General features: G+C 34.2%; 1 protein-coding gene across 16 annotated transcripts in view; it reads left to right on the plus strand.

The window, feature by feature from the left end:
* Positions 1 to 14,098, plus strand: part of SOX6 (SRY-box transcription factor 6) — a 664,535-nt gene that overhangs the window by 208,133 nt on the left and 442,304 nt on the right. For 2 of the 16 annotated variants that reach the window (XM_054438796.2, XM_054438803.2), the window contains exon 1: positions 4,672 to 4,762. The exons of 7 other annotated variants lie outside the window; for them this stretch is intronic. In XM_054438796.2, the coding sequence (XP_054294771.1) occupies positions 4,689 to 4,762 (74 nt within the window). In that variant the 5' untranslated portion in view covers positions 4,672 to 4,688. Of the gene's footprint in view, positions 1 to 4,671; positions 4,763 to 5,073; positions 5,290 to 6,262; positions 9,281 to 14,098 lie in introns of those variants that run through there. 7 more of the 16 variants (XM_054438806.2, XM_054438804.2, XM_054438800.2 and 4 more) reach the window with 7 other exon arrangements.

Genomic DNA, 14,098 nt, shown 5'->3' on the forward strand with positions numbered 1-14,098 from the left:
TGGAAAAAATGAAAAGGGAATAAAAATGATTTTATTATGTTATTTATTTTTTTCCTTTCTGTATTAATTAGGTAATTCTTAAGAATGTCTTCTCCATGTCATTTAGTTTCCTTTTTGATATCTTTGGATGCAAGATTGAGCTTTGCTGGCCTTTATTTCTTGTTCCTCGGGTGTTAGTGCCAGCTTTGGCAACCTCATTGTCAGGGCTGGCTCAAATGAAGGAATGAGTGAAGGCTTCTTTTGGAGACCCACTTCACTGGTTATTTTAATTGCTCAGAGGGATAATTGTTGAGTGGTGCAATGGGATAGTATTTCCCTTGCCACAGGGGTTAGGAATTCTGCCCAGTAATCACTCCTATTCCTGCTGGATGTGTGTCTGTGAGTGGAAAGACTGGTAACTGGCTTGAGATATATCCCTAAAGCTACATGTAGGGACTCTGTTAGATTAACTTTGGGAAACTGGGGCAATCGTCATGGATACTTTCCTCATTGATCTTTCGTAGAAACAGAATATTTGCAAAGCTTAAAATTAGCTTCTTAATCATCTTATTCTGGGGCACCTTCTCATGTAGTGTCCTCAGACCAATTTTCTTTGCATTACTTTTTCACAGACAAAGCTCTTGGAGGAAGCATAGAGATGTAAGTGATAGGGATTGGACTTCAAAAGAATTTTTATTTTTAAACACTGCTATTGTGGCTATATCTGCTGTTGTAAAGGGGTGTGAAATACTGTTTTCTGGTATTCTGTGGAATAAAACTGTCTGTACTTTCTAAGATATACTAATGAACAAAATTCTGGGTCTAGTATCCATTAGATAGCTCCTCAAACTTAGCTACTTCTGTCAGTGGAAGGGAAGCATCTGAGACAAAAAAGTTTGTAGTTTTGAAAACTTATTAAGGTATAACAGAGTCACAATAATTCAGTACACAAAAATGTGAACTTGTATAGGTCGCATTTTAGGATTAGCTTAATAGCTGTAATTTTTAAATTGGAAGTCAATGGAGATAAGCTGTGATGGGGTTGTTAATTATCTTTTTAAGAATTTTTCTCACTTATTAAAATAAAATGACATCAATTTTGAGTGGCTATATAGACAGCATTAGTTAAAATGGAACAAAACAGAAGCTTCTGCTGATGAGCTTTGGGAGTCATCAAATGACCTTGACCTCTTTGCTAAGAGTGAATACTTTAAAGACCCCAGTTCTTCTTCATCCTTCCTTCTATTTATGACCTTTGCCATAAAACTTTTCAGTGCCCTTCCAATATTGATAGGGCATTTTTCCTCACGACTGGACTCTGAGATCAGTCATTTAGCTTACGTTGGCCAATGGGATGTTAGCTTATGTGACACAGGTAGAGGCTTGTAAAAGTACTTGTACATTTCTGTTCACACTCTTGCTCTTTTCTGTCACTATAGAAGAACAATCCTGGACTAGCCTGTTGGAGGATAAGACATATGGAGCAGAGTTGAATTATACCAGTTGTCCCAGCCAAGGCCAACCACAAGATATGTTAGTGAACTCAACTAAAACCAGAGAAATGTCCAGCTGACCTACAGATGCATAAGCTAAATACATGCTTATTGTTTTAAGCCACTAAGTTTTGGGGTGGTTAAACCTGTAGCATTTTTGTGGCTGTATATAATTGATACAACCTCAAATAATCCTCCTTTTCAAATGAGTCCACAAGACAGATGGCACTGATGATCCTCAGTGATTTCTTGTTCCAATGAGAATATTTCCTGTTGGTTTCAAGAAATTTCTAGAGCAAGCTACTCAGGAGTATTTGTGTGAGACTTAAAGTGGATTATGTTTCCTCTATGGGGAATTCTAGAGATATTTTCCATTAGGTCCATATATTAACCTAAAGTATAGCAGTAGCCTTACAGGGCACAGAACCATTTAGTCCATAAAGAAAGATAAAGCAGAAAATACCTACAAGTAGGCAAGTAATTGAGGTAAGTTCATACAGTAGGAAATGCAAAGGACAATATATCCTTTGTCGAGAGCAATTTTGACTAAGGAGAAGTAGCAGTGGGTGGAGTCAGTAAACAGAAGGCAAAAACAACATTTAGAAAAAGGAAACTCGACTTACCTTTGAGCTGGTTAAAGACAACATGGTGTAAAAATCAGTGCTATGAACAAAGACTGAGCTTTCAAACCTTAACTCCATTTATACTCTGCAAGCTCAACTTATTAAAGAGGCAGAGGGGAGAGGGATATGATGGGGAAGGTTGGATGAAAAGAGGCAAAGAGTTGGTTTTGTTGGGGCATGGTTCTTTAATTCATTGTGCTTTGCAGTCAAATGACTGTTGCCTTTTCTAACTTCAGACTGTATACAGTATTGCTATTTCATTTACTTTCTTTTGTAATAGAAAGAATTCTGCCTTTTAGTGATTATATAAAAAGTAGCTGGCTGAGAGTGTTCTGGACAGAAGTAGGGCCTTACTGAACACATCCAAACAGTCACGGCCCTCCATTCATCTGAAGCTGTATTCGGAGAAGGGGTGTTAGATGGGGGACCTGTACTTGGTTAATTCATCATATTACTTGGAAAGGTCCTTATTATTGTGCACAGCAGTGTGGTCACCTGGCGGTAGGTCATTAGCATTTAGCCTTCTTTTCCTCACAACAATGTACAACATGCTAATTAGGATATTCTGAAAGCTAAGTAACCTGTTTTAAAAATCAGACATTTTAATTTGCAGCTTTAATGGCTGTTTTTATAATAACTGGCTTTATTGGGGGTAAAAGCACTTCTCATGTTCCACTAGCAAGGCAGAGTATAACAGAAGCTGACAAAATTAAAAACCTCATAATGCGACCTTTGCCTGGGATAAAAGGCTGTTTCATAACAATTTCCTTTTGTTCTTTGTTTAAGCCATTACTCTAAAAGGAGCCTCCGATTAATCTAAGTAAATGCATCATTACAGTACTAATCCATGTCCTTCTGTCAGTGTCTGTTTTAATTAAATAAGAAATGCTAGCAGAAAGATATCACGCACAAAGCTGTGATTGGAGAAAGAAGCACTGGTTGATCAAGGAAAAGATTAAAAAGAGCTTTAGTGTTTTGTCCATTTGCATAATTCTAGATGCCACAGAGTTTCAGGTTGAAAAGAAAACTTACAAAAGAGTTTAAAAATTTCATTCTTACAGATTTAAAATAATGGGATTTACCAGTGAAATTCTAATCATCCCATTTATCACGTTAAACATTCCACAGCAAGGAGCAGAACGGCTTGGGGTGTGTCTTTTAAACCTTTTATGCAATATTGTCTTGTATCCGTGAAAACATACCTGTCAAATTTTCATGGGTTTCTTCTTATTTTAGGTAAAGTTGATGGTGAAACCTGGTTGTGGGCATACAATGTGATTTATTTTTCCTTTTTAAAGTATCTTGCAACTTTTAGTTTAGTTTTGCTTTTTTAAAAAATGGCTTTCTATTGATAACATGTTAAGAATTTAGGTGCTTAATTGGTTGTTAACAATAAAAGTATATTTAATAAATGCTTATGAAATGAATATTCTTACATTGATACACAGAAACTCTTCTTAGCAGTAGTGTTGCAGAATTCCCGTGGTGAGGGCTTTCTTAATATACCGGCCATTATTTGATGTAATGAAAAGAGAAAGTGTGCAACAGTGAGATTGTTAATTAATTTAGCCTAACAAGATGAAGATAAATGAAGCAAAGCACAGTTTGAATGAAGCAAGAGGTCTTGTTTACAATTTAATACATTTTTATATAATGCAGATTTCACTTGGTAAAAAACAAACAGACCCTCACCCCAAATACCCACTAACAGCAAAAGTACGTCCCTTTTCCACAATTCAACACTAAAATCTTGGTTTGACTTTACAGAAAACATGTACTGTGGCCCCATATGGAAGACACTTTTACAGTGTGTAAACAGTGCTTTTCTACAGCTAAGAATCCTACACTAGTTAACCTTTAACTTCAGTATTTTGTTATTCTCAATATAGACTGGGGATGACCATAAGAATAATTATCTAGAAACCTTTGGGTTTCTTGTTCTCCAGGTTATCCTGAGACATCTTGCTTTAGTTATTTAATAATAATTTTATTTTAATTCTTTTTTTTTTAACCAAAGAAGTTCAAAAGTGGGAAAAGAAAAAAAACAAGCTGTGTGCCTTTTTACATGTGCTTGAATCTTTAGCAATTGTACAGAATTCTTAAATTAGCATTATTTTTTAAAGTCTCCCTTTCAGTGATTAATGAGCTTTATCCAGTCTTGACCTTTTATCATTCTTGTTTTCTGCTCAGAAGTACTTCCTTCCTTCCTACTGTAGTTAGAAAAGACTGTCTCTTATCTTATGTTACTGTAGGCAGTGGTAACAGGGCTCTCTACAAATGGTGTTATTATGGTCACTATGTTTTTATCTCAGGGGTCACGAAAAAATCCATGCAACTGCTTCTAAGGATTTCAATAAATAGGACTTTTTATCCAGACAATCGCCTTTTATGTTACTTTTAAACAAAACTACTAGTCCATCAAGAGTTTCAAAAGAAAACAATTCTACAGAGTGCCGGTATGGCCGCACAGACCAATCATCATGGCACCCATTCTCCAGTCCTTTATTTTTCAAGTCCACAACAATAGGTTGTTGATTCAATGGACAAGACCAGAACAATTAAGTTCTCTGTTTAGCAGCAGTGCAGCATTTTAATGCCCTTCTCTAATAATGGTCTCATTATTGTTATTCTAAGACTGGGCCTCAGGAGGAGGAATATTTGCTGGAGGTACGTCATTATTTTGCAAATTTCGATTAGCTCATCATGTTGTCTGTAGTGTGAAAATCGTAGCTAATTAGGGCAGCCAGTTAGACTACCAGCTTTTGAGCTTATGAGTTAAAAGGTAGCATACTTGATAGGCCAGTGATGTGAAAAAGGTGGTAAAAAGGAGGATTAGAGCAGTTGCCTTAGTAACTCCAACTTCCATCTGTGAGGGAACAATGGACTTGTGTTTCTCCCCCACCTTGGTGTAAAAATTGGTTTTGTTTTGAAAGGACAGGGTTCTTTTTATGACAATCTGGAATTCAGCCCAACTGAGTGTAGTTTTAGTTGTTAGGAGAGACCATTGGGGATAGGAAAGATGAAAGGTCATGGTGAGCTTCAAGGACATGAAAGGTTGTTGTCTCATGTAACAATAGTAGATTGTTTTTTTTCTAATATTTCTAGCCAGCCCCTAAGTCAGGTGATGGAACAAATACCTACAGTTTAGTCAGGTGAAACAGGAGTGGGTGGAGGAAGGAAAGAAGAAAAATGGGGTAAGACAGAGTTTGTATTTTGTTAAAATAAAATGAAAGGGTAACTCCAGTCTGCTTTCATTAAACAAAGCGATATTTCTTTGTCACCATCTCTGAGATTCCAGTGTGCTTTGGGTGGTTTGCTTCTGTGGGCCATCACATCTCTGGGAAGCTCTCCAATGTGTTAGGAAATGTGATTTAAGCTTTCTTCCTGAACTCCCAGAAGGACCAATGATGTGATACTTAACAATAAATTTAGTTGTTTTAGCTTTCTCACGTTATTGGTGTTCTTAAAAGGTTTTCCTTCAAATGCACACTGAATAAAATGAATGATAAATATGAAAGAAATTTGTTTCACCACTCTACGGGATTTTATCATAAATTTTATGACTTCAATCACTGAAAGTTTACAGGAAACTGTTTAGATGTTGCTGCAATAGCGACACAAATTTTTCTCTATGTACGTAAGAAAATGCCACAAATTTAAGAGCTGCTGGGGTTTGTATACAGAGGAGGCAATAGAAAAAGAGTGAATACAGTGTTTTTTGTTTTTTTTTGTTTTCCCTCAAAACCAAATCACCCTTTCTGGGTTTAAAATACTTTATTTCGGCAAAATGAATGACTTGTATTTTCCTTCCATATCAATATTAAAACATTTAGGGTTGTTGGTGGTGGTGATGTGTGTATGTATGTTTTAAGAACTAGAGAGTGTATAGGAACAAGTGTACTTTTTCTTTTCTAAGCAAAAACATCATCTCTTGATGATTTGAGAAACCTTCATATTTATTCTTCTCTGTAGTCCCAAAACAACCTTTATGTGATTGAAGCTGGACTTGGTCCAGGGGGTTGGGGAGATTTTCAAATTCTCTTTTAATCCTTGGTCTTTGTTTCTTGTTCTAGCCAACCATCCTATTGCTGTATCCTTTATTCTTTTGAGAAGCTGTGTTCCTTTGATTTATTATAGATACCTCATAGACTTAAAGTAATATAATGAAACTTTAGAGCTTAATGACTTTTGAGGTCTCCTAGTCCAAATCTTATGTTTGAAAAATTTAAAAAGTGAGACTGGAAAGTTGAAATGACTTGCCCAAGACAACTTGACTAATTAGAGGTAGACAGCTGCCATTTGCTACATGGTTTAAATATAAATACTGAAATCAAAAGAAGACTGGAAAAGCATTATAAAAAAACATGTCTAACTTGTTTACTGGTCATTTTAGTGGTTGAGGGGAGATGGAATAAAGCTAACACCTGGTAGTCGTGGTAGGGTCTGGGATTCACATAAGATTTTTTTTGGTAACTATTAACGCTCCATTTTAAATAAATGGAGATTTTTTTTCCCTGTCAAAAACAAACAACAAACAACAGCAGCAACAACAACAAACTCCAGCAGAACTGGGAAGGTACTAGCATAGGATCCAGAATCTGCAAACCTTTCTTGGTCCAGTCACTGTGTGAGATACTTTCATATGCATTGTTATAATTTACAATTTAAATACTATTTCTAGTGTAGTAAGTTAGTTAACTGTTATTTTTCCTAGTTTTTGTATTTGTAGAAAGGGATCCAATGTTATTCAATTTCATTAGGTGTTATGAGACATAAAAATTGGTATATAATTGAAAAATGCAATACACGTTTGGCAGAATATTGTAAGACTGCAAATTTGTGCTTTATGCAAACACAGATATCACAAAACAAATATGGACTATAATGTTTAGATCAATATAAAGGCCATGGTTTGTTTTTGGCACCATTCAGAAAGTATTTAGAAATTTGGGACTATATTTAATCATAAAGGAGGAAATAAAATAACTTATAATTTTACCTTATTATTTCGTAATGAAATTTACTTCCTAGTAATATTTTGGTATATTTCATATAAGCCTTTTATCTACGTATGTATGAGAAGAAAGAACATGTCTAGCTTGTTTACTGCTCTCTCTCTGGGGCCCAGAATAGTGCCTGGCTCATAGAAGGTACTCAAAAAATAGTTGTTGAGCAAATGAAAAAAATTTTCTGCAAGATTGGATCATATCATATATACATTTTTGTATCTAAAAATTCACTTTATTGATTTTTTTATGTTAATAGTCTTGGAGAACATTTTTAATCACTACATCATATACCATCATATGGAGGTACCACAATTTGTTTTACCATTACATTAGTGACTTATAGCTTTTCGCTATTATAGTACAAAAGTACATTTATAAGAATATCTTGTTTATTATTAAAGTGGTAAAAATGTTAACATGGATGAAAAATAACTCCCGTGATTGTAGTATAATGATCTCACCAAACTTCATCACCTCCTTCAACTTTTTGCTTAAATGTCTTCTTAGTGAGATCTACCTAGAGCATCCTATTTAAAATTGCAACCTGCCAAACATTCCTGTTCTCTCTAATGCTGTTCTATTTGTTTCCAGAAACTTTTTCAATATTGAACATACTATATAATTTGTATATCTTTTAAATGTATTGGCTTTCTTTCCAAGTGGAATATAAGGTCTATAATGGCAGGTAATTTTTGACTGTTTTTGTTGCTCATACTCGCCAGTGTCTTGAACAATGCCTAGACCATTATACATGTTCAACAATATTTATTGAATGGTTTATTGAAACTTTAAAAAATTGAACTTTTTAAAAATTTGATATTCTTCAGTTTCAATGGAACTGAAACTGTCTTTTTTTTAAGTTAAGAATCCTTTTTTCTTCATGTGGGCAACTCTCATCAACCAATTTTTGCACTGGCTAAAACTTCCATTTTCTCCCTCTGAACATGTACATGTTAGCTAGTTAAATCAAATCATGGCACTTGATTGAATCTTAGGGCAATGTTGGATAAAGTCAAATGTCATGTAACAAATACCCCAAGCTTTTACTTCTTCAAGTCAGTCTGAACTCTGTCTTTAGGTAGATGGTTTTGGATGAGAAATGTCACCAGTATCACTCCTTATCCCCTTCCTCATCTGGAAGTCCTTCTGTTAAGAACCTTAAGGCTTAAGTATGAACTGGGCAAACTCAGGTTAATCTGATTATTTATCTATACTTTGGGATGATTTTGCCTTAGTCTTCCCCCAACTAATATTGGTCATATTCTTAAAATTTCCTTAGGAAAGACATTCTACAAACTTCTATTTACTTTTTCACTGTATATGGCTTATATTTTCCTTTAAAAATAATACAGTACTCAGGAGGCTGAGGTGAGAGGATCACTTGAGTTTAGGCGTTCAAGGTTGCAATGAGCTATGATAGTGCCACTGCACTCCAACTTGGTCAATAGAGTGAGACCCAGTTTCTTAAAATAAAATAAAATAAAAATAATATAAAACAATAAAAATATTACTGCTTTAAGTTATCTGTGGATGTTAATTATAATCTTTTATACAGTAGCAATTTATATAGCTACAGTAATCCCTTATGTTTATATGGTATTTATAGTTTCAAAGCTTTTTAATAAACACGATCCTGTTTAATTATAAAAATAACCCTATGAGACACACAGACCTGGTTTATTATATTCATTTTACAGATGAGGAACTGAAGCACAGAAAAGTTAAGAGACTTAGTCTAGATCGTAAATCTAGGAAGTGGTAGAGTGGCCAAGAAAAATCTGTTTTCTGAGTTCTACTAGTTCAGTAATGTCTTTTCTTTCTTTTAGTCACTTTAACCTTCTCTCATAATCATCTTTTGAATCATCATCTTTTTGTTGACCTTTCTTAAAAGATTCTATGAAAATAAAAAATAAATGATTAGAATTTCAATTTTTAAAAAATCTTATTTTACTTGGTCTACTAGTCATTCCAGTTCTCAAGGGTTTTCCTTTAGGTTTTTATGGGGTTTTTTTCCATAGCCTTTATCTTTTCCTTAATTCTGGCTATGAACATGGCCTTTTGTAGCAATTTGTGAAACCACTGGCTGCCATGTCTGCCTTTTGACCTTATAGAAGAAATACATAAAACAGGATATTAAAGAGTTTCATAAAGCAGAGAAAGGAAAAAAAAATCTAGGGTAAGTGGTACTTAGAGACATAGGCAGCTAGGCCTCAATAAGACCCATAGACAACAAGTGGAGTTAAAGAACAGATTCTAGTTTTTTTTCTATAATGGAGTATAGTTATTGGTGTCAGTTGTCCAACCGTTTAGCTAATACATTGTGTCTGCTATATTAACTTTCTCCCAAGACTGTTCCTATCTTAGTAGACCCTTACTACTCTGCCCCACACCCGCTACGATGAATAGGACTTGCTTATTCACATCCAGAAATATGAAATGTATAACCAGCTAAAAGGCCAGGGAATGGTTATGGTTTTAGATGGACTACTGCACTCAGCTACAGAAAAACAAGGTGGAATCTTAGTTATTGGAATGAAGACAAAAGGTCAAGGTCAAACTAGCAATAAGGTATATAATTTTATTCTGAATTCTAAGGGATTGTGTTGGAGTCCTTCTTAGGTAAGTTTAAGGTGATCCTAGAGCAGTGGCTCTCTAACTTTTAAGGTATGTAAGAATCACATGGGTGGTTAGGACTTGTCAAGTGGGGCCCAGGTGTCTATATTTTTTGCAAGCATCCCAGATTATTCTGATGCAAGTGTTTATAGATTGCATTTGCAGAAAATTGCCATGAAGCCTGGGATGACATTTATTGTAGGATAAGGGACCATGTCACTACAACTGTTGAGAGAGGAGACATTTGGAATTTGAAAGTCAGACCTTTTTACTAAGAGAAAAATGTATGTCTTGTGCTCAGAGCTGAGTTTTGTTTATCTGCATATAAAAAAGCAATAAACATGGGCTGGTATGCACTGGACTGGTGTGCTGTAAGCCTATTAGGTTTTTCTCTTCATGTATCTTGTATCTTGTGTTTATCACCTGAATGCTTTTGTAATATCTAACAAAGATTTATACCTTTTAGTGTAAGGCTGATTATTCTTTTGGGCCTAATTTAAACTGTACCTCATTTTTACTTTCCTTTTGATATCTGCCTGATTAAATTTCCCCTGTTCCTTCTACCTTCATAAATTGATTAGCATGAGTTGGGCAGACTGCTGTAATGCTAAGGGTTAACCAGAAGAGAATTACAAATGAACTATCTAGAAAGTTGATTATTAATCCAGCTAGAGAAGAAATATGCTTTTACTTAGCAAGAATGAGTATCCAAAGAGCTGATAATATTGTTCAGGCAGCGGGGTGGAATGGCAGAGCTTGGTAAGTAAAACAAAACTTGGAATTAATCTTTTATGTCCACTTTTTAAAATGATTAGAATGTTGATATATTTAAACAATTAAGTCTAAGATGAATTTACAAGCTGCTGGAACAAATCTAAAAAGTTCTAAATCTGTTTGTTAATGAGATCCCTATACATGCTGTTGGTAGACAGTAACTAAAAAGTATTTACATAAGTAGATAAATATATTTAATTTTGAATATTTATAAAAATACATGATTAGATTTGTGATTAAGAACAAGGAAATGGGCATGGAGAAATGATTACTAAAACGATCTAAGTCCAAACCTCAAGGAATATAAACTGAAGAATCTTCAGTGACAAACTCTCTTGTTTTTTTCACAAGAGGAAGTTCTGGGTTCTTAGGTATTAAAATATAATTTAAAGTAAAATATTCACGTAAAGATTCAGTGAGGTATTTTCCAGATGTCTAGTTAACAAAAACTGTTATAGGTTCTGATATTTTTGGGGTCCCAGTACTTATTTCATCATGATGTTTAATAAGGACTTTTCTAAAGACAGCTTTTATGGTATTTGTGAATTGCAAGGAAAGAGAAATGAGAGGCTCTGTGCTATTTGTACAAAGAAAATTAAGTGAAAAGATATGATTTTAATAATGTTCTTCCACTAAAGACTGCTCCTCCTGTTATAGAAGAAATTTTGATGTCAGTATTCAATTCTATAAGATTGAGATTTTGCATAAATTACTTCATATTACAAAAATGAACCTTTTAAGCATAATGTGGACCATACATTATTGAATATTATTGAAACTCTGTGTAATCATAAGTCATTTCAATGTACTATTGTTGTACTTAGGAGAAGTTAGGAAACATATTAAACTTGCTTTACATTGCAATTCCACACAAACAAATGCACATTTTCTTTCAGTGTACATCTTGAGTGGGAATAAAAACAATTCAAATTAGCATTTTGTCATTTAATGCTTAAATAAGCACAGAAAAAATCTTTTTCAAAAACTAAAAATTCAGTGTTGGAAATCTACATTATATGTGTGCATGTGTTTGTGTGTGTGTATTTGTGAAAATACACAGTATACATGCATTCAAAATGCCAGAGCACTATTTAGTCCTATATACTCAGCTTTTGTTAGTTCTAATGTTCTGGCCTATATTTAAGACTGGGAATAGTAGATTATTGTAAGTGAAATAATAAAAATAGTTAACATTTATTGAGCTCTGTGAGCTAAATGCTTTGTTTTTAATCTCATTTAATCCTCATATTAACTCTGTACTTGTTGGAAAGCTGTAAAGATTATAGTGTGTGCTAAAACAAAAGATAAGCTAATTAAAGAACCCCTAACATCTGATGCTAAAAGTCTAGAGAATAAAGGCTCAGGAAACAAAATATATAAGAGGGGAGATCTCTAAATTCTATGTGCTTGAATTTCTCAAAATTGAAAGATTTGATATGAGCCTGAGGAAGAAGAGGGAAGGGAAATGAATCAGTGAATTCTTAGCATTCATTAATTCTTTAAACAATTTTTATTATGAAAATTTCAGTCATATAAAAATGTCTAAAGAATGGTATAAATATCTGTGTTTATAAGAAATAAAACATTACCAATACAGTTGAAGCCTTTTCTAGTTTTCTATCCCCCTGTCTTCATGCTAGTGATAATGACTCATGCATTTTGTGTCTTTCATTCCCATGCTTCTTAAAAAAAATATGCTTAAATTCCATATTCCTTGTATGGTAGGGAAAACCCCACCTACCATTCTTTGGGATCCAAGAAATACTTTTTCTTGGCTTCCTATTATACTTTAATTAAACAAACAAAAATATTCTTAACATAAAAGACCCTGGCCCCACAAAATCTGACCCCTGTATTGCCAGCCTCAGCTCTTGTCTTTCTCCCAAATCGTTCTTTCTGATCCACCTACTGTACTGGTCTAGTGTCAGTTTCTTGGACCCTCTAAATTCTTTTCTACACCAAGATATTCACATAATGCTGTGTTCTCGCCTGGAATGCACCTCTTTCCACTCTTCATCAGAATGATTCCTATTCATTCTTCAGGTCCCTGTTTAAATGTCATTTCTTCAGAGAAACCCTCCTTGCTCCTTCCAATGCAAACCTTGTCTCCCTGCAAAGATCTTGTTTCTCATCCTTTATTTTATAGCAGATATTGCAATTTGAAATTATGTATCTGTGTGGTTTTTGTTTAGTGTCTGTCCTTCACTCCGGACTGGCCCATTTTGTTCTTGGATGTTTTACTTAGCATGTAGCACACACGGTCTTGCACATTATAAGCAGTCAGTAAATATTTGTTGTTGTTATCAGGAAGAGGAATGTAGTGAATGAGAAAGAGTGAAAAAAGGGAGATTGAGAGAAAGCAAAGTACATAAAAATAGAGTCTGTTGGTTGGTTTGGATATACCGTTTAGAGAAAATTATGCAACTTGATGCTAGCTAAGATTGGGGTGAGGGTGGTGGTAGAAATGTTTTTGTTTCTTAATATCTAGCTATTAAACATTTAACAGCTTTTCTTCATTGTTGTTTCTTGTTTTTCAGTGTAGTCTGTCACTTTGTGTCCTCGCTTTGGGGAATCTGTATTCCTGGACACAGGAACTGAACTTTCAAATTATAAACTCATGGAGCAGCCCCAGTGGCTATAATCTTATTGTGGAAATGCTATAATGGGCTTTAAAAATCTGGAAAAATTTAGGACACAGTTGAGAAAAAAATACCTAGTATTTTTGCAAAGAAAAGCCATGAGACCACATGGAAGGGTTTTAAGGTAGATAACAATAACTAAAATATTCATAGTGTTGCCAGTTGCTAAAATATTGGTAGACACTTTTGTTTTCCTTCAGGAGAATATAGAAAAGGTTATAAAAACATGAAAAAGAAAATGAAGTCAGTCTGAGAGGATGGCTGGGTTTTATGAAATGTCAGAATATACTTATATTGTATTCTATGTAAATCTTTGCTGGCATTTGTAATTAAGTCCAAGGCTAAAAGATTATGCTGGAACTTTTTTTGTTGGTGATGAGGGAAAAGGAGATAAAAAAGAGGATTTAATTAAAATGTTTTGGTGTTAAAAGGAGGGGATTTATAGAGTGTCTCACTTGAGGTCATAGAAGGTGCCATTATTAATAACATTGCACCTTATGTTTTTATTACATGTTATACTTTCAAGTGAACTTTTTCGTGTATTATCTTATACATTTTTTTACTTATCTGCATTTTATTTTAGAGCAGTAAATGACTATGGAATTATAATGGTGCCTTTTTCCATCTTCTTCAATGATATGCATAGTAAAAATACAATTAAAAGTTTCAATCTCACAATATTTGGAAAGATGAAAAGTCAGTAGATTCCTTTGAGGCCTTATAGTAACCCTGTGAGATGGTTAAAATAGAGCTATTATTATCTTTGTTTCACAGCTAGGAAAACTGGAACAGAAATCAGAAAAAAGCCAGGACTGAAACCTTGTTTTTCCTTTTTAAATGCATAGGTGTAACTTTCTAGATAAGATGAATATTCACCTCACCCCTGCACTCCCAATAAGATTAAGATTGTAAGTTAGGTTCTTCTAAGGACCAGGATGAATTAGGTGGATGTCCTTCATAAGTTATCT

Source organism: Pongo pygmaeus, chromosome 9, assembly GCF_028885625.2.
Source record: "Pongo pygmaeus isolate AG05252 chromosome 9, NHGRI_mPonPyg2-v2.0_pri, whole genome shotgun sequence".
In the NCBI taxonomy this organism is placed as follows: Eukaryota; Metazoa; Chordata; class Mammalia; order Primates; family Hominidae; genus Pongo; species Pongo pygmaeus.